This window comes from Haliotis cracherodii, unplaced genomic scaffold (genome assembly GCF_022045235.1).
Source record: "Haliotis cracherodii isolate W230 unplaced genomic scaffold, xgHalCrac1.p SCAF_6, whole genome shotgun sequence".
Taxonomy (NCBI): Eukaryota; Metazoa; Mollusca; class Gastropoda; order Lepetellida; family Haliotidae; genus Haliotis; species Haliotis cracherodii.
The window spans coordinates 38,019,976-38,042,321 of record NW_027266319.1 but is presented as its reverse complement, the minus strand read 5'-3'; the positions used below and the strand labels follow the sequence as shown (position 1 = coordinate 38,042,321).

At 37.7% G+C, this 22,346-nt stretch overlaps 1 protein-coding gene across 5 annotated transcripts in view; it reads left to right on the top strand.

The window, feature by feature from the left end:
- LOC139444629 (protein kinase C delta type-like) overlaps nt 1-22,346 on the top strand; it is a 133,658-nt gene that overhangs the window by 97,700 nt on the left and 13,612 nt on the right. For all 5 annotated transcript variants that reach the window (XM_071225543.1, XM_071225546.1, XM_071225544.1 and 2 more), the window contains 8 exons: nt 9,913-10,095; nt 14,768-14,964; nt 16,145-16,205; nt 18,007-18,163; nt 19,337-19,368; nt 20,214-20,299; nt 21,474-21,603; nt 22,191-22,330. In XM_071225543.1, coding sequence (XP_071081644.1) covers nt 9,966-10,095; nt 14,768-14,964; nt 16,145-16,205; nt 18,007-18,163; nt 19,337-19,368; nt 20,214-20,299; nt 21,474-21,603; nt 22,191-22,330 — 933 coding nt within the window. In that variant the 5' untranslated portion in view covers nt 9,913-9,965. The remainder of the gene's footprint in view (nt 1-9,912; nt 10,096-14,767; nt 14,965-16,144; nt 16,206-18,006; nt 18,164-19,336; nt 19,369-20,213; nt 20,300-21,473; nt 21,604-22,190; nt 22,331-22,346) is intronic.

Here is a 22,346-nt window from a genome sequence, read left to right as displayed (position 1 = left end):
CTGGATTGTCTGGTCCAGACTGGATTATTAACTGGGCACTATCATATAGTTTATGGTTATTTTTTATCAATAAACAGTATAGTCAGTGGGTTGAAATATATATAAATCAAATTCTAGAAAGCAGCCTGATGTTAGCAGCAGGTGTGTTTTTTGTTATTTGTTATATATTTTTTGAATAACGAAAAACAACCCAACAGGGGATTCATTATTTAAAGGCTGTGTATTAAATAACTGCAGTAATGTGGTCAAATACAATGAAACTCATGTATTAATGTTTGTCTGACAGGTTCGTTACCTATAATATGTGCCTTTGGCTGCCATTGTCTTGCATCTATTATGTTTACAGTGTGCATACCGGGTAGGTAACTTTATTTCTGCTGCTCACATATTACCTGATATGCCTTGAGTTGTTCAGTCAAAGGTACCCTGAGTACACAATTTACTTCTTTAATAGCAAGAACCAGGTTCGCTAATCAGTTTATGTCAAACAATTCCATCTAATATTAGATAGTCTATCTCCGAACAACTGTTTAGCAATTCAGTACTTTCTTTGTTCAGACTTGGTATAACAGATATAATATATTGTATTTCCAGTGGGTTTGTTTTTCGTTATTTGTTTTTTGAATAACGAAAAACAATCTAGGACCGGATTCATAAGTAAAAGGCTGTATATGAAACAGATACAGGATTGTGGTCAAATACACTGAAACTCGTTTATGGAATGACAGTCAAAGTGTTACCTCCCTTGTTGACGTACTGAAAAGCACTGTAGAACAAATCCAACTTTAGGTTAGAGTGAGTGAGTGAGTGAGTATGGTTTTATGCCGCTTTTAGTAATATTACAGCAATATCACGGCAGGGGACACCAGAAATAGGCTTCACACATTGTATCGAACCCTGGTCTTCTGCATGACGAGCGAACGCTTTAACAACTATAGGCTACTCAACTGCCGTATAAATTAGAAGAAACATGTTCATTGAATGACCCACACATGTGGGTCAATCGAGATATTGAATAATATCAGGAAAACATCAAAAGCTTTCAGAGAAGAAACCATTATTTGCTTGTGGGTCTTAAATTTCTATATGTGTAGGAGGGCAGAGATTGATGTGAAGACGCATGGCTGATGTCAGAGATAAGATGGTTACACTTTTCAGCATGCTCTAAATTGGCTTCCGTTCACAAGTTGATAAACACCTCAATATCAAGCGAACATAAGAGGGTCATATGTTCCACACATCATTAAAGTGTTTCAGGTAATTGATGTATTACAGAAGGAGATAAAAGAATCTCGTCTTTCGAAATGTAATCGGAAAATGTGGTCTCTGTAATCACTGGGGGTATTGCACACTCAATTTGTATGTTGTTCAGCTCCCTGAAATAGAACAAGGTGAATATATCTCGATATATCAAAAATAATACACAATATCCAGATTGGTGTGGAAATAGTCCAATACCTGCATTACAATCATGACTTATGTTGTAGATATTAATTGCTAATTATTGTTCATGTTCAGTGTTATACAGCTGAAGTGAAATGCTCAAGTTATGATATGATGTTTTTATGTTTTGCTCATGATATGATGCATATTGCTAAGTTCATAAACTCTTTTGAGAACAAGATATTTTGTAGAGAAGGCCTGTACATATATTTTTATTTGGAATACTGGACAATATATACCCAATATGACAACCAATATGACAACCAATATCACCTTGTAGAGCAATCATCTGTTAAGCAGATAGTTAAAGAAAATTTGACAGAAAAAGTATCACAGCACAGCATATCTAATATTGAAGTGTAATGTGATTATTCCATTTAATCATCCACCCACTTTTTGGTTATCTGTTCCGCTATAGTTTGAGGGAATATATAGTTATACAAATATAATTATTTGAGCTATGATAGGGTGATGATGAACACGTATAGAAAGGGTATTAAGCAGAAATGATAGAATCCCCTCAGAAAGCATTAGAATACCTTCATTCTTCCATCCTTTATCCTGTGATATCACTGATCAGAATCACCAGAAATCAAGTTCAGAACATTTCGTATCAGTTTCCATGGAAATGTGTCATTTTCTCCTTGATGAAATGAAGATACCTGTGGATGGAGTAGATTGAAAATTGTCTGTCAGGGGAGCATACAGGGATGTATTCTGGGCCCATAATCATTCATGTTGGAAGTAAATTTAATCAGGTGAACCAGTTGCCGGGTTGCTAGGTTGAACATTATCCTTCACAGGCTGTCAGACTTGCAGATGATGGTTTACACCTGTGACATTCACACCTGAAATGCCTCATCTCGTGTGAAAATTCATTCTTCCGATCTGATTAAAGTTACATTACAAAAACAGCTTTTAACGGGCCTATTATCGCAACTACAGAGACAAGTTCTTGGTAAACATGCAAACAGTTAATCTGGATGATTGTAGTTCGATGATACTATGATCAGTTGTGGAAGTCTGATATTAGGGAATAAATAAATCAACATTGTTCATGTGAAATATAGTTAAAACAAAAAGTCATTTTTTTATGTTTGTTACAGGGTCTAAATTGGATATTTGAATCTCGGGATAAAGTAAAGAATTACATTTGTAGCTAACATCAAAAAGATGATAATGTTGATACACAAAACCATTAACATTTTACATGTTTTATATAAAATTGATTGAGTGCAAGCGAAGGGAACAATGCAGAAATTAAGACATTTCAGGCGTACATATCCGTTTGATGAAGCATAATTATGTCAAAAGGCTGTTGGTTACATAAACGCCAACGGGTCTGAAGCAGTCGATGGTAATTTGTGTGACGAAGCATCCCTGCTGTGGGTGCCACTTGATGCTACAGCATTAGTCTGGTGCTGCTGGCACCCTGGTGAAGTCAACCACTTTGGCATATTCCAGCGTTCATGTGCCAGCTCAGATGGACATAAAGGTATTGATTAGGTATGTTTGTTTGAGTTAGGAGTGTCTCAAATAGCAAGGTAAGATGATAATGATGTGGTGTCAAAATATGACTGTATTTGATTGAGGGTATTTTTTATCAGGAAGATGTTTAATTATGATATCATGGTCACTAATTATTTTGTTTGGTTGTGTGGATTTCTTTAAAAAATCTCTTATAACACGAAACATTGTAGGACAGTCTTACTCGTTGATCGAGGAATTGAAATTCATAGTCTTGTGCAATGAAAATAAGAATCTATAGTATATTGTTGTGTTGATTTTGTAAGAAAAGTGATTGACTGTCTTATTGATCGATCGATCGATCTGTGAATTTTAAATAAAATTGTCTACTGCATTTACAGTATTTTTTATCTTGTGTGGAATCTTTCTTATCAGAGAGTACATAGCATGCCATGTCACCAAAAGAATAGGGGACTTTATTTTTGATCAGCTGTTTCACCATACTCATAAACTATTTAAGAATTGACTTCAATATGTTTTGCATTTATGGGGGTATAACCGTAGAAAGCAGTGTGCATACTGTAAAGTCTGCATAGCTCCATAAACGTTAAAAAATATTGAAGTCAATTCTTAGATATAAATATGTCAAGAATATGTCACAGACTGCTTATTTAATCATTACCACATACAAAATGTAGACAACAATACGAAATTAGTGACATCATTCACTGTAATAAAGCAACACCACCCATCCCATTATCAGCCCAAATCAAGAAACAGTCATCTGTTAGAGGCAATGGCCTTATGTATTTTTAGTTTATGAAAACAAACGCAGAAAACAAAAGCTTGGTTAGCCAGTCAAATACCATGGAGTCACTTCAAATGATTTATATGTTCATGAACACTCCCTGAAACAGTGCTCTCAAACACAATGTAACTGAGTGGTGATGCCTGATCTGTTTAATAAGCAGAGATGATGTAACAAGAAGCAGCTTACAGGGAGGATGGTACCAAACACTACACCGGCTTGACAGTTGGTTGATTGCCTGCTGCACTCTTGTACATGCATGGTGGTTTGTAAACTAGCTGTGTTTTTTAAGTAAACTTATATTGATGTGGGACTCCTTTTTGCTTCTGTTTATAGCCGTGAGTGCTGAGCTGCTAATGTCGTGTGACTCAAAGCTGCTGTTTCATGTGAAACTACTTTCCTGACAGCTATACATGTTGTTTGATGTGTGTTTTGGAACTGGTGTTTTTTGGTGATAAATTTGATTATTGAGTAAGGTGATTTTTTATTAAGATAGAGTAAGATTGTATTGTATTGTCATGTAAATATAAACATATGTTACAAAGTTCTGTTTCTTAAATTATTTTGTAAAAATCTATACCAAAACTTAAAAAATTAAATATTTCATTTGTATTTTGGCGGCATCCTTATTTTCTACATCTTTGACCTGTGGGGATAAGGGTGAGACGAGGTGATCAGCACTCTGCAGCTGGTTGAGGCTGCTACACTGGATCAGGTGGTCAGGCATCCCTGACACATGGCCGAGGGTGTGGGTTGGTGTTCCTGCTATCAGTCACTGGTTTGGCTGGTCCAGTTTCAATACATGGAGTTTACAGACCACTGTGATATAGGTTTAATATCACTCAGTGTCAATCTCATTAGAATCAGATCTTAGTGCTCGCTACCTCTAAACAAGGATCTGTCAGGACATCCCATTACAGGTCAAGTAAAAAAAAACTTTCATCCCACCAACCAGATCTACAGTGTTGCTTACCAGATCAGGAAAGTGTCAGTCAGAATGTGTTTTTTATATGAAATCATGCAACCTCGAAAATGTTAACACGGGGTATTCCGAACAAGATTTACCTCCTGTATGACTGATTCCATCAAAATCATCATCTGTCCCTGACTTCGATGGGATTAACAGAGATCTTGCATAGCCTGAGGGATGTATTGCCATACAATCTCAACCATATATTTAATAAATTATTTGATAGGCATTACTTAGAAGTTGATGCATGACAAGGTAGACACAATTTTATGGATTACAACTTCTTTAATACTGTAAAAAGCGACGTTTCAGTATAGATCCTTATACCTTATACAAGACTGAATGAGGGACATAATACAGAATAAATATAGTCCACCTACTAATCTTCCAACTACTAATCCTCCACCTACTATATATATTCTGTACTATGTCCCTCATTCAGTCTTGCTTGACAACGGTATAAGGATCTATACCGAAACATCGCTTTTACAGTATTAAAGAAGTTGTTATTCATTAAATTGTGTCTACCTTGATATATTTAATAGACATTCCAGAATGTTCTTTCGTTCAGTTTTTACCTTTTTAATCGAGAACCTTGTCAACGTATTTGTCAAGTATAGTCTGGAATGGAAGTCGCCAGTTTGAAAGTATTGCTGTATAGCTGGACAAAGTTGCTTTCTGATTGGCTAATGTAGACTTCTTGTTTGTCATTTGATTGGTCGGTCAAAGTTTTTAATAAAGGTTGTTCTGATGGCCTGATGGAATGTCCTCAGATCTTGTTATTTGTTAGCGCGCACTAAGAGTGAGTGAGTATGGTTTTACGCCGCTTTTAGCAATATTCCAGCAATATCACGGCGGAGGACACCAGAAATGGGCTTCACACATTGTACCCATGTTGGGAATTGAACCCGGGTCTTCGGTGTGACGAGTGAACACTTTAACCACTAGGCTGCCTGACCGCCCGCGAGCACTAAGATCTGATTTAAATGAGATTGACTGAGTGTGGTGTAAACAATATTCACCAGCTCATACTCTGATGTCATGATTGTATACAACTATATTTACACTATAATTTTTTTCAGTGTTCTTAATAACCCCCAAAAGTGACACATTAGATATTGAAGAAGTAGTTATGGTCGTGTATTGCAGTCAGAAAATATTAAGGAAAGTTATGCAATATGAATGCCTGTTTGCTACTCACATTGATATCAGTAGCTAGAATATGCTTAATTGATATTGGCCCTTGCTCATTCAAAGATTGACATCCAAATATGTGTAGTAATATTCTCTTGGGCTGCTCTAGTGACACAACAAACAGCAACTGTTTGATAATACTGCCAATTTAACCGGCGATTTATTTTATAGGGGTTATTTATTATTTTGATCAATATAATAAACGTAGTGACTGAAAGTGCAGGGTGCAGTAAGGAATAGCTTATCAATGCTGGAACATCAAAGGAATGTTGGGAAATCAATTCATGAAAAAATCATGATTTACAACTGCTTGTATACATTGTATGACATTGGCCCTTTATCAAACCTTACTCGCGTAATAAGTTTGTCTCTTGGCGTCGTTTACCGATATGGTCCTCTGTCATACTTGATAAATGGTGTTTCTAGGATTATGTTGCTATCAAAGAGTATGGCGGTAACTTCATTACAAATTGATTAACAATTTGTGTAGATTAATTATTGCGGAGTATCATCCTGAGACGTCTAACAGACATGGTCTGGTCTGATGGGTTTTGAAAGTGTAACTATCTCTTTGGAACCAGTTGTATGTTGCAAGTGCCTTTGTTGACCTAGACTTATTCTTTGTCTCTGAAAATATACAGTTTTGATAGAAACAACCAACTCCTGGATTTTGTAGATTTATCTGACTTCTGCTATGAATGAAAATAGAGGCTTGTGTAATCTTGAACTAATAATACACCTTGTCGCAATATGACACATCTGAGTCGTAAGGTTGCCTCGCAATAAGTGATACGACTCTCTGAACAGTGGGCGGTGGACACAACAAGCATAGGCATTACATTACACCCAGCTGACACATTTGTAAAGTTTGAGTCAATAAACTAAAAATGGCTTCAGAACTATCGTAAAATTTGAGTTCTATTAAAAGAATTGCTTGATAATGTTTTCAAAATTGAGTCAATTAACATTAATGGTTCGAAAGTTATTTCAAAAGGTGAGTCATTCAAATTATAACCTTCTGAGAAATATTTGCAAAATTGGAGTCATTTATGTGAAAAATCAACTTAAAATTCTTTAATTCAAAAATTATTTTTAAAAAAGTCATAAATATTAAAACCTTCTTGAGAACTAATAGAGAAATATACTAAAAACAGTGTAATTTTTGTACATACGCTAACATTAGAGTATTTTATGTAGCATTGAAGTGAATCCACTCTGTGCAGTGTTTGGTCAGAGAACAGTGTAGGATCCCAAATTCATTGTGCTGTTATGGCTGTCAGAGGTCCATTACTATCGCAGAGTTAACATTGCCCTAGTGTTACGATAGCTTTGTGGAACGAGCCCCTGGACATTTGGCTAGTTGTTCTTGCTCTAGTTCCTGATTTCAGGATCCAGTTCTGTAAAGATGTCAGATGATCTGTGCCCAGTTGATGGGGAGTGATTTTCTATCGGATCAGTGATGGGAATGTCATCCTGCCATAGGATGCCATTAGTGGCTTACACTGAGTGTACCTATCTGGGCAATCAAACTCTGGTATCTGGTGCCACTGACACTGCCAACATGGCCCTACCTCCATTGTCTGGGATCAAAGGGTGACTTCGAGGTGTCAGTAATGCAACCATCTAGGTTTAAACCCACTGGCCAATGTGAAAGATTGGTACAGCCAATATTAGGTATTGAACCTAGTTATTGTAGATCTGGTGTTTAGTATCATGTCAGGATCATGGGGCCAATATGAGGTATTGACCCTGGGCCATATGGAGCTAATGTTGGGTATTGACCTTGGGCCATATGGAGCTAATGGTCGGTATTGACCCTGGGCCATGTGGAGCTAATGTTGCGTATTGACCTTGGGCCATATGGAGCTAATGTTGGGTATTGACCCTGGGCCATGTGGAGCTAATGTTGGGTATTGACCCTGGGCCATATGGAGCTAATGTTGGGTATAGACCCTTGGCCATATGGAGCTAATGCTGGGTATTGACTCTGGGCCATATGGAGCTAATGTGGGATATTGACCCTGGGCCATATGGAGCTAATGTTGGGTATTGAATCTGGGCCATATGGAGCTAATGTTGGGTATTGACCCTGGGCAATATAGAGCTAATGCAGGGTATTGACTCTGGATCACATCAGGATCATGTGGAGCCAGTGTTGGGTATCACATCAGGATCATGTGGAGCCAGTGTTAGGTATCACACCAGGATCATGTGGAGCCAGTGTTGGGTATCACATCAGGATCATGTGGAGCCAGTGTTAGGTATCACATCAGGATCATGTGGAGCCAGTGTTAGGTATCACATCAGGATCATGTGGAGCCAGTGTTAGGTATCACACCAGGATCATGTGGAGCCAGTGTTAGGTATCACACCATGATCATGTGGAGCCAGTGTTGGGTATCACCCCAGGATCATGTGGAGCCAGTGTTAGGTATCACCCCAGGATCATGTGGAGCCAGTGTTAGGTATCACCCCAGGATCATGTGGAGCCAGTGTTAGGTATCACATCAAGATCATGTGGAGCCAGTGTTGGGTATCACATCAGGATCATGTGGAGCCAGTGTTAGGTATCACATCAGGATCATGTGGAGCCAGTGTTAGGTATCACACCATGATCATGTGGAGCCAGTGTTAGGTATCACATCAGGATCATGTGGAGCCAGTGTTAGGTATCACCTCAGGATCATGTGGAGCCAGTGTTAGGTATCACACCAGGATCATGTGGAGCCAGTGTTGGGTATCACCCCAGGATCATGTGGAGCCAGTGTTAGGGATCACACCAGGATCATGTGGAGCCAGTGTTGGGTATCACACCAGGTTCATGTGAAGTTATTGTTAAACAAGGATCTTGGGTCAGTTATATTGATGAACATGAAGTGCAATGCTGGGAGACATTAATGGTCTGAGAACAGGAATACACTGGGGAATGACATAATCTGATAACAAAACTCCAACTTAGATATAATTTTAAAGCTGCATAAAGAGGTTTAGTCAGTCTCTATGGTAGGATGAGCTCTTAACCACTTGGCTTGATATTTAAGGGAAAGAAAAATATATTGAAATGAGTTATCATTCAAAATCCTGATTTGAATCAAACGAATAACCGAATGCTTGTCAGGAAATGTTTATGCTCAAGGATTGCTTCTAGTTTCTTCGAATCTTATTGTGTGTGAGTGAATCCTGCTCATTCTGCAATACAAATGAAATATCAAGGTGACCTGTAATCAAGTCTAGAGTGGCATCATGCCATGAACAACTGTTCACACCGTTCACATCGTTGGGGTATGACAACACACAGCCAGCCATGGCCACGTTCTGTAACCATGGGAACAGATCTTCGATTTATTCGTCTCACAACAACATGGAATATTGGTCACATATTCTTCCTAGGGAGGGGCGGTCGGGTAGCCTAGTGGTTAAAGCGTTCGCTCGTCACGCCGAAGACCCGGGTTCGATTCCCGACATGGGTACAATATGTGAAGCCCATTTGTGGTGTCCCCCGCCGTGATATTGCTGGAATATTGCTAAAAGCGGCGTAAAACCATACTAACTAACTAACTCTTCCTAGGGACAGGACAAAGCTGTTGTTAATGCCTTTCTCAATTTAAATAATCCATCGCTGAAAGAGGTCCGCAGAAACTGATTGACTTTGTTCATTCTGGTTCCTTGTAAAACTTTTGAAAAATCATAGAATCAATTCCTCAATAACTGTCTCTGAAGAACATTGGTTGGAATTGAAGAGATTTCTTGAAGCAGGACACTGTCAAGACCCAAACAACTAAAACGTTATCATTCTGTTTAGAAAAATCATTTTATGTGCAATTGTGCATGGGGAAATATGTGAAAGAATATCAACACTCTTCATAATTTCAGGAACTGAGTTTAGTTGGCTTCCTGAAATACCTATCGGTTTTCTGATACCTCGTACAACCTACTTAGACTTGCTCACATCGTTCGTCAGATGTCAAAGGAAATGAAATTGAACATATCATGATTGACATGGACATTTAGGATCATGTTTCTGTTTCAGATCATCTGTGATATCTGAACTGTGATACACGCACCGCAGACAAAACCTTCACGATGCCGGGAGGAGCGGGCGGAGCCGGATTTATCCGGGTGAGACTTCTGCAGGTGGAGAAGGGCATGACCTTTGAGAATATGTATGACCCCTACATTGCTATCAACGTGAAAGAGGCTATCGACACCCCAGGTGAGTGTCATGCACTGTCATCAAGGGATAGTTGACAGGCGATTTTTTGTCTGATTGTCTGATAGTCTGTCTACCTTGACTTGAATTTGATGTTTTAAGGCTGAGTGAGTGAGTGAGTGGTATTCAGTTTATTTATATCACAGTATGTGTTTGAAAGGGATGTCAAGATAGCCTTAGTGGAATACTTGATTCATGATACGATATATATTGCGATATTCAATTGGTCAGTGCGTCCATCCGACTGTAAGTATGATTGAACCTTGAACTCCAATATGAAAGTGATGCATAAACGTCGAAAATTGGACATCAACACAGAAAAGCAAACACGTTGAATTCTTTTGTATCTACTTTGGTATTAAACATTACTTTTACTTCCAAAAGCACTTAATTCAAGCCGTTGAGTGGGGTCGGGTCAAACCTCCGAAAGCCCTGTTAATTTAGCAGGCGACAAAAATGATGTCTGAAAAATTTAGAAACTGTTTCTTAGGAATTAGTTTGCACACATCCCTTACCACAATGGCGGAAGGTATCCGGTATACTGCGTTCTTGCCGTAATATTTGTAATATCTAAAACACAATTAGATGCCAGTTGGTTCAAATTGTCTTTTATGCTTAAGCAAGGGACACAAATAGAAAACATGATAAGTTTAAGTTTTGTCTTTTAATAATTAGAAAACAGTAAGAAATATGCTAGAAAATACATTTTCCATTGCAAAGGATATTGGCCTAGAAACCTAGAAACCTGAGACATTTCAACAGTCAGATTAAATTATATTCCTCCACTTTTGACTGGGATATTTTTATCTCTCCATGCTACACAAAACTGATTCTCATAACATGTCAAGTGTGTATTTAAACAGAATGACATGTCTCATTATCCCTATCAAAGTTTGAGTAGGATACATCATAACATTGGATTGAGCGGGCAAATCATGTTTGAACAACTTGAATTATCTATTTGTGAGAGCAAAGTATCTGTTATAAGAGACTTGCTGCAAGTCTAACATTCATTTTGGAAACAAGATTGTCGATTTGGTAATTGTTTTTCACACCCTCCCCTCTGTTAGACTCCATCACGACTTGGATAGATTACTTAATCTCGAGATAGATGGTGACTGAGATAACCGTAGAGCTTGATATGTTGTAGATGACATTGTTTTCAGAGGTTCCTGTGTCTCCCTTGCTCGATGGTCTTGTTTGATGGGTTTGATCAGTGTGTTCTACTTGTAGGATTGGCGTTTGATTTCAGAATTTGATTGACTGAAAATCATTTTTTTTCCAAATTGGGTACAATGAGTGATACTAACTTCCTTGATTGTCAGTTTAATCATAGATTTTCTCGAACTTTGATCTGGTTATTCTGATTAAATATTTTTTAATCTGTTATTTATTGTGACAGCCATTTGTGTTAAGTGGGATTTTAGGATGTCATGAATAAACTGTGCTTCTTCAAGAAATGGGTGTTCTAATCCTGTCTTATTTCCATGAAATAAGCCCAATCCCTCACTTAGATACAATAAAACCATGTGTCTGAATCCCTGTTTGCCCCGATCATGTTTCTAGATTTGTCAGCACCATACCCATGGGTTTCTCCAAACTGGTAAACATCTGAGACCTGCATCACTTCGCAACCAAAACAGCTTTAAACCCAACTCACTCACTCACTAAAATTATGAGAATTTGGTCATACATTTATAAAAAAAAAGATTGTAAATAAATAGCCAGGTTTCTCAACATGATTGCCATGGCAGCATTTGTTATAGTTATCCTGTCTAGCTCGCAATCATCCAGTCAGAAAACAATGCCGGTACCATATATGACCGTCGATAAGCTGATCTCATAGTTAAGCTGAGGTATTAACTTGGTCCTTGAAATCTGTATCAAAATGTTATGTGTGGAACATAAGCCGGACCGCCAACGTAAAACTACGTCTGATCATGATCCGTCATCGGAAATAGAATATCAACAAATCCATATTGAATTACGCAAGTTAATCCTGTCCTTACTCTGTATGTTTATAGATTTGTTTGTAATCTATTTTATCAATTTTAACTTCCCACTTTACGACATACTTTGATCGCACCAACTCACACTATTCACAGGAATCACGATCATATTACCGCTATTGAAACAAACCTTAGTTGACAGAAAATGGATACACATATCATAACTGCCATACTTTGACTCGTTGAAGTAATATTTGTTGTAGTTTGATTCTTATATGTCAACATTTGTTTTTGCAATGGAAATATTGAGATCGTGCAAAAACCTCTAAGGTGTCATTGGGTATGATTATGAGACAATACACACTGTAATCTTAATCTCTGCATATAAAACAATATGTAGCATAAGAAATACAATCGAAATGGTAAATCATCATGTCTGGTGATGTTCAATTGCAAATTTCACATTTTTATTGACAAAGTTTGTGATCTATAGTTCATCACCTGAAGCGATACGATGTAGGTTTTTTTACCAACAGAAAAAGAGTTTAAGTAAGGATAAGAATTTATGGATGAACAACTTCTTTATTACAATTAAGAGCGACGTTTCGGTGTAGGTTCTAACACCAATTAAGAGCGACGTTTCGATGTAGGTTCTAACACCGATAACGGTGAGAACCTTCACCGAAACGTCGCTGTTAATTGTAATAAAGAAGTTGTTCATCCATAAATTCTTATCCTTACTTAGTACTCCAACTTCTAAATGCTTATCAAAGAAGAAAAAGAGTTTGATGAAAGTGTAATAGGTCAACCCCTTTCTACAGGTTTTCTTTTTCTGTCCTCAAACTTCAGCTTATCTATGGTCATATACAGTATATTGAAAAGAATTTGGAAGATCAGGACCAATTATGACAGTGTGTGGAATTGACAGATGCTGGAGTACTCAGTGTTTAAATAATCATGTTGTAACCAGGTTTTAGAAATAAATGCCATTTTATAGAGTGCTGAAGCTTAGACACAGTTGACTGTATATTATTTTGAAGCAACATATTTTTCACATTACCTTTTAAAATATTTCACTTCAAAAGCAAAAATCAATTCAATGAAAAAAAGGGCAAACATATCGGGGTTCATAAAAATCATATGTGCCCAAGGGTCATATCACGTCACATGACAACAGTGTGTTGTTTCCGTCAGCCGGACGGCATTGTTGACGTTTTCGAATCTTATTGGGACGTGAGGTCGGAATGATGTCACACGACAAACGACATCATAGCTGAAGATTGTTGACATCATTCGACAAATTGTGGTTCCGCTTCTGTTGCGACTTGCTGTCCTTATAGGTGAACACTAAAATTCGTCTCTGTATGTAGACATCTTCTTCGGTAATAAATAAAACCTTATAATCGTGTTCATGTCATACTATGTTTACAACACTCGTGCCTAAATTCCGGTATTTCCCTCGATATCTCTCAGGAAATACTCAAATTTAGACACCTGTGTCTTAAACAAAGTATGACATGAACACTCATTTAATATCCTCTATATATGATCAAGATTTCTGTATATCAATCAGTCAGTATAGCCAGATCATTTCCACAAACCATCAGGGGGCACGGGTGGCCCAGTCGTCTAAGACGCCACGATTTGCTGTGCAGAGTTGCGCCCCTTGGGCACGCCAGAAACCTATGATTGTGGGTTCGAATCCCGGTTCGCCCCGATTATGTTTCTAGGTTTGTCAGCACCATACCCGTGCTTGTGGGTTTCACCGAAGTGGTAAACTCCTGAGACATGCATCACTTCGGGCTTTCCTCCCACATTAAACTGACACGCCGTGATATAACTGGAATACTGTTAAAAGCGGCGTTAAACCCAACTCACTCACTCACTCCCACAAACCATCAACTAATGTGATATGACATGCAATAAACGACACAATAAATGACACCAATATTACTAAGTTAGTGGTTATCTAGCAATGATATTGGATCATGTCTACCAGGAAGTTTTGTATGTCCATCCCTTGATACACATCTATTCTGCCTATTAACTGTGCTAATGGGAAAAACATAAATCAGTTATAAACCTTCACGGAATATGATGTCTCTCTGCCACCAAGAGCTTTAAATATGGCTCCTGTCATGTAAGATTCCCCCTGAAACGGAAGTTTCTGTGATAAGTTGGTCACGTCTCGTGGGGGATATAAGCGATATGTCACACGTCAGCTATTGATGCTTCTGTGATATTGACATGATGTCTCACAGAGGAAGATACATTAAGATTTACCTACCAACATGTCCTGTTATGTTGGGTTGCTGTGTATTGCTGTACTTTACATAGTACGCAACTTAATATAACATTTTATCTTTTTCCTAGAATCTTGCACCATTTTTTCTTAACAAAACAAGGTTGAAGTGTAATAAATTTGTGACTTCCAGTGAAGTGAGTCAGGTGAGCTAAAGATCATTGTGGAAGTACTTGCATCCCTTGGGCACGCCAGAAACCTATGATTGTGGGTTCGAATCCCAGTTCGCTCTGATTATGTTTCTAGGTTTGTCAGCACTATACCTGTGCTCATTGGTTTTCACCGAAGTGGTAAACGATTGTGACCTGCATCACTTTGGGCTTTCTCCCTCATTAAGCTGAGACGCCGTGATATAACTGGAATACTGTTCAAATGGGCATTAAACCCTACTCACTCACTAACTCACTCACTCACTCTGTTTCAGGCCGTGGAATTCAGCTTGTGCAGAGGAAGAAGACACTGTATCCAGAATGGAACTCTTGTTTCGATGCACATCTATACGAAGGTCGCGTCATCCAAATGGTGGTTATGGAACGACCAAATCGTTTCCTTGCCGACTTGAGCCTTGGCGCCAGGGTCATGGCAGAAAAATGTGGCAACAGTAATGTGACGACCGTGTGGGTGAGTGCGCAGAGACTGATCCGGATTTCTGATCAGCTGGGACTTGAACTCTCTGACGTCATACCACTGACTAATGAACCTCTGTGCGTCATTCTCAATATCCAGAGAAAGTATTTTCCTGGAAGCTTGTACATTAAGATCATTTATGCTGATAATAAATTCATCTGTTACCAGCCATTTTGGAAATCATTATCAATCCCCCTATTATTATTGCGGTACAGATTAGTATCTGTGAAAATTTCTTTTTATCCCCCGCTTCGAAGTGAGGCAGGGGCTATAGGAATGGAGTTTATACGTCCATCAGACCTCCTGTCCTTCGATCTGTCTTACTGTCCTTCCTTCTTACTGTCCATCCGTTCGGTTCTCAAAGGGGACAATGTTCTCTAAGACTACTTAAGCTGGTCCTCATCTTAAATGAGTTCGAAAATTGATGTCTTAAATTCACATTTTTGACAGAGTTATGGCTCTTCCTCCATGCTTTTCAACTTACTGCATATTTTCTGCAATAGGACAATTGACTGAAGTCACCTGAATGAAAAATGCATCTTATCTATGACATACTTGTCAAGACTGTTCAAGAATTGGTTCCCAGAATTACTTTCTTCCAGAGTTACTTCCCTTGCAACATGTTTTTAGATTTTGAGCATACACATTTACTGCCCTTAACCCATGTTATTTTACAAAGTTTTCTCAGAAACTACTCAAGTTAGCCTATCTTAGAGATACTTATTAAGACTGAGTTTGAGAATTTGTACCATAAATTATTTTTTCCAGAGAAGGGGCCTTTTGTGTGTATTAATTGTATAATCATTTTTTCTGATGACATAAAAATGGCATATAGTTAATATTCACTACCATGTGAACAAACAAAATTCTGATTTTTACCATGGCTGGGGATAGTGATAATGCTGTTTTCTTGTTGGTATTGTGATGAAATTATTAGTAAAACAATATGTTTACCTTTTGAAGATTTTTGCAGATAATGGCATGATGGAAGGTTTATGTTGATTTTACACCCTTCATACATTTCTTTCATAACTTGTTAAAATATCACTGTTTAGTTGGTACTTTTCTGCCCAACACAATACTTACAAATAGATATATGTCAGTCAATTATAAGATCTATTGCATAAGTCAAATAAAAATAATATCAAATTTATTGGCATACACATTTTTTCAGTTGGACCTTCGACCATCTGGACGTCTCCAAGTTCAGATCCGATACTTCTCAGGCACAGAAGGTGAGGCCTGTCGCAGTAGAAAGCAGAAAATCAGTTTTACCTGACTCTTATTACTATATCAGGTGTAAACATTACAAATATGATCCAGCCTGTTTATACAATGACAACATTTGTGTAATGTCTCGAAGGTGTTCTTTAATTCATATTACTCAAGATAATGACTTGTTGAAGCTGTAAGGAATCCCACAATGAAGTTCTTGAGAAGGATATCATTTGGTACGCGCAGGTATTTTAAGTAGTTCCAAGTTGAGCTACACTTTTTTACGTTTTATGGTTTACAGATTTTTTACTAACAATTAGTTCAGGTGTGTGGTAAAACTTTATAACAAAATCATTTCAATACAATAAAAAGTTGAACTGAATATTTTTCCTGGTTGGAGGTAAAATCAGTGATGTAATGTTGATAGGTTCTCCATCTTGTGTTTATTCTTTTTCTTAAAAAGGCCTAAGTAATCATGCAATTGTTTTTCTTATGTAAAAAAAAGGCCTAAGAAGGTCATGGAACTCTTCATGTTATATTACCTGATATCAAGAGATTAGACAAAATCAGAAGATATAGATGTATTTATTATAAGGTTAAGACTTCCTGATTTTCCTGTCGTGTGTGAATTTGTTTGAATTGGTTGCCGCTATCAAATTTATATGTAAAATGTTGGAATTACACTGTATCTGCAGGAAAAAAATAATTTATTTTTAGACTTCCTTTGTAGGCTGACTTCCTCATTGAGGACATGAAATCTATACAATTTTTTCAAATATATAGCATAACACTATCGTAGGAAAAGTTGTGGTGAATAATTGTGCAGTGCATGATTATACCAGCTGAGATTACATTGGATATAGTTGCTGGGTGAGAGTGGGCAGTGCTGGATGAAGGTTTATGTTGGGATTTTGTACACCTTGGAATACAAGGATTAAAAGTGCGAGAAAGAAAGTATTGAATCCAAGAATGGAGGTCCACTGTGCTGATTTTGGAGGTTCGTGGCAGTGAGGATCTATTACTAATACAGATTTAGAGGAGTTATATCTGTGTTATTCTGTTAAACACCTGGAAAGTAAACGGATTAATCATGAAAAGATCTACAACAAATAAAACGGCTCGTACAGGTAATTGTTTTGCTACAGTTGTTATAATCCTTCAAAAAACTACAATTGTTGTTACAGTCCTTCAGGGGGCAGTGGGGTAGCTTAGTGGTTAGAGTGTTCGCTCGCCATTCAGAGGACCCGGGTTCGATTCCCAACATGGGTACAATGTGTGAAGCCCATTTCTGGTGTCCCCCACTGTGATATTGCTGGACTATTGCTAAAAGCGGCGTAAAACCAAACTCACTTGTTAAAATTCTTCATAAAACTACAACTGTTGTTGCAATCCTTCATTAAGCTACAACTGTTGTTGCAATCCTTCATAAAGCTACAACTGTTGTTGCAATCCTTCATAAAGCTGCAACTGTTGTTGCAATCCTTCATTAAGCTACAACTGTTGTTGCAATCCTACATTAAGCTACAACTGTTGTTGCAATCCTACATTAAGCTGCAACATCTGTTGCAATCCTTCATTAAGCTAAACTGTTGTTGCAATCCTTCATACAACTACAGTTACAGTTGTTGCTAAAATCATACAGTTACAGTTGTTGCTAAAATCATTCAGTTACAGCTGTTGCTAAAATCATACAGTTACAGCTGTTGCTAAAATCATACTGGAACAACTGTTGCAATCATTCACAGAACTGCAACTGTTGTGCAGTCATATAAAAAATGGTAGGCTTGCCAGTGAGTATATTGAAGAAAATTCTTATTTCAGAGTTACAGAAGCCTATGGATGAAGTTGGTTCAAAGCGGGGCTTCGTCCGACGTGGCGCCATGAAACAGCAGAAAGTTCATGAGGTCAAGGGGCATCAGTTTATTGCCAAGTTTTTCCGCCAGCCAGTATTCTGCTCCTTCTGCAATGGCTTCATGTGGTATGTGACAGGCTGAAAATATACCACTCAAATTATCATTAATATTCAACAGGCATATTATGTTTTTTATCAACAGCCATATTATGTTTTTTAAGAACACTGTTATCCCTGACATTGCTTTTGATATTCTGGACATAATATTTTATTGTGTGCCAAAAACTAAAGATTTGACAAGACTTCCATCTCTCTAATCAGAGCCTGTGTTTACAAGCAATCGTAGTTCCATGACTATTGTAAGTCTTGGGTACACAATGGCAGTTACGACAACACTAAAATCACATTGTGGAAAGAGGAGTGGTCTTAATTCAAAGTGTAAACTAACAACATATTGTTTTAAGTTGAAGCAGTTCTTGTTCTCAACCCTGTGAAGATCCGGGTTAGAATTGGGCTTCAGCAACCCATACCTGTCATAACTGGCGATTACCAGGCCCGGATGGTCAGGCTTGCTGACATGGTTGATGTATGCTACTGCATCCCAATTGCATGGATCGATGCTCATGATGTCAATCACTGGATTGTCTGGACCAGACTCGAATATTTACAGAGTGACGTCATATAGCTGGAATTTTGCTGAGTGTGGTGTTAACAACGAACATACATACAAACTCTTGTTCTCAAAATAATATATGAGACCGCAAAACTATTTTGAAGACCTCTCCTCGCCCCAGAAACATAAAAACTATGGTTCGACAATGAAGGATGATATACCTCAGTGATGTGTTTAGGGATACCAGTCAATACAGTCATTTTGTGCTGAGTTTATTATACAACGTTTTTACCTACCATATTCGAGGTAATAAGCGGCAAGTGCGCTCACAAAATTAGAAATAGGGGGCTCTTATTAGAATATTATTTGGGTGAAAAAGATCGCAAATTTTGTGATTTATGCTGACAGCCTGAGATGTTTATATACGACAGATATATTTTTCCAGAATTTTATTGCCCTTTAATTAAGGGTGCATATAACACACGAGTGCCTATTATACACGAATAAATAAGTCTTGTGTACATTGATCAATCGGAAGGGGTGCTAATTGGGATTGTTCACTATCCAATATATTAGGAAATATCGCCGTGGGCGCTTATAAGAGCGGGGTGCTTTTTACATCGAATACGGTATTTAGTCTTTGCTATCTGTATTATTGTCAAAACCGTATCTGTGATATGTTTCAGGGGGCTGAATAAACAGGGATATCAATGTAAAGGTGAGTTAGATAACAATCATATAAAAAACTATCGGTTGCCATGGAAACCTGATAAAATTGGCGGTCCATACTGTATATATTTTTTAATTTCAGTGTGTACTGAAAAAAAAGTTGTTGCATGAACCATTCACATCATATTTAATATTCAGTGTCATTTGTCATATACACAAAGAAATAAGATGAAATTGTGTTACTGATTCATTTGTGGCACGGGGGCACAGGTGGCCCAGTCGTCTAAGGCGCCGTGATTCGTTGTGCAGAGTTGCGTCCCTTGTGCACGCCAGAAACCTATGATTCTGGGTTCGAATCCCGGTTCGCCCCAATTATGTTTCTAGGTTTGTCAGCACCATACCCGTGCTCGTGGATTTCATCGAAGTGGTAAACGTCTGAGACCTGCATCACTTCGGGCTTTCCTCCCACATTAAGCTGACACGCCGCGATATACATGTAACTGGAATACTGTTCAAAGCGGCGTTAAACCCAACTCACTCACTCATTTGTGGCACAGTTATTCCATATTACACTTTCAATGCCAAATGACTTCAAAATATGTTGCAATGGTAGTTAAGCAGTATTTTTTTTTTTTTTTAAATTGATTTTAGTCATTCCAGAGGGTACATAGTCATCGTATCATAAGAGGCATCAAATTACATGGTAAATATCATGAGAAAAATGTACAGGAAGTGATATGACAGTTGGTTCACCTTTAGTTGAGCAGTATCATTAAGTTGTGACATACACTGTATCAGAAAAGGAGAAAATGTGTTGCTGTTGTATATTGAATATGTATGTCAAATTTAATATTTTATACCAATGTCTATAATTTGTTAAATTGTGATTTTTAGAGTGCAACTGTGCTGTCCACAAGAAATGCCATGTCAAGATCCTCAGTGACTGCCCAGGCAGTGCTAAAGACAGTCGAGAAACAAAGGTAATCAGAGTTATCTCCCTTGAAATACTTCATTCACCAACTTCCCAGCATGTGACCTCCTCGTAACATCTTGAAAATTTTGCTTCTAACGCCAAAAGTAGTGACATTTATATCTGTGTGTATGTCTTTAAGAATGCCACTAATTGGGAAATTGGGAAAGATTTACCACTGACTTTCTATTTTCCAGATGAATTTATGTTTGTTTGTTGAATCAGGGTCATACCCAAGGAAATCTCTGAATAATGCAGAGCTACAGATAAGCTGCATGTTTGCGTAAAATATCCCCCCAAAATATTCAAACTTCTTTCATTTAACTTGCGTACTGAAAGGCATGCATTAAATGAAAAATTCAAATGTATAAAAACAGCACGCGTAAATACCCATTGAAGCTTTTTCAGCTTGCTTACAACAGAGCTAATTTCCTAAAAACAATTATGAGCTAATTTACTTTCTGAGTCAAGCCTATATTTAGAACCATTATATACATCTAAAACATTTCATTTTAAACCCCAATAGAGTGGTGGAAAGATAAGTGACAAAATATTTGTTACCCAAAGAAAAATATAATAACCCAATTAAAATAGAAACCTGCCCGTAAAAAAACTCTGTTACTCAGAAAGTTATCTGGAGCTCTGATAATTTATTTATTAAAGTGAAAAAGTTTTGGAGCAATCTTAACATGAAACCACAGCTTCAGGTTTAACCATTGTACCACTCAGGACATTTATGATATAAAGATGTGACCAAACTCCAAAAAGAGATTCTGCTGTTTCACAGTGTGTGAAGACAAGATTAATTATTGAGTGAGTGAGTGAGTATGGTTTTACGCTGCTTTAAGCACTATTTTCCCTCAATATCACAAAATGGGCTTGACACACTATAGCCATGTTGGTAATCGAACCCAGGTCATCAGTGTGACAAGCGAACACTTTAACCACTAGGCTATCCGACCGCCACAGATCAATTATTGACTGCTTGATATTGATAGAATATTGTTAAAAGTAGACTAATACTGTACTTATCTACTGACTCTTAAACACTGTGATATACCAACAATACTGTTAAGAACAGTGTTATACCCAACTACTCACTACTGAGACTTTTGTTAGTATATGGAGTTTTAATAATTGCACTGAAATTGAATGAGTACTATGATGAAATTTTCCTTTTTCAGATGTTAACAAAACGATTCAAGATCGATATGCCACATCGATTCCGTGTGAACAACTACATGTCCCCGACATTCTGTGATCTCTGCGGCACCCTGTTGTATGGCCTCTTCAGACAGGGACTCAAATGTGAAGGTGAAGGTCACAGTGATAGGTTTATACAGTGAACTGGAAATGTAATAAGTGAACTGACTTTACATCACTATGACCTGTTGTATATACCGTATTCGACGTAATAAGCGATATTTGCTAATATATTGACAAGTGAACAATCCCAATTAGCACCCTTTCCGATTGATCAATGTACACAAGACTTATTTATTCGTGTATAATACGCACTCGTGTGTTCTATGCACCCTTAATAATGGGCAATTAAATTCTGGAATGATATATCTGTCGTATATAAATATTCTAGGCTGTCAGCAGAAAACCGCGAAATTTATCTTTCAACTCTTTTTTTCACCAAAATAATATTCCAATAAGAGCCCCCTATTTCTAATTTTGAGAGCGCCCTGGGCGCTTATTACGTCTAATACAGTATGTCAGTCTGATAGCATTTGGGAATATATATCATTTCCTAATGTAATGTTCATTTTATATAATGTTATTATTAGCAGCCTCAGTGAAGATCTTTAATGTGAAAACAAGGTCAAGATGACCCATGTCCACAGAGCGCAGAACTCATGACATGTTCATTAATCTGTCAACTTTTGATTTGTCAGTGTGTGGAGTCAACTGCCATAAGAAGTGTGAGAAGAACATGCCGAATCTATGTGGAGTGAACCAGAAACTTCTTGCCGATGCTCTTGCCGACGTTTACCCGTCTGGAGGCCGCTCCAAACCCTCCTCGACAGGAACCACTGTGAGTAGATCTTTGA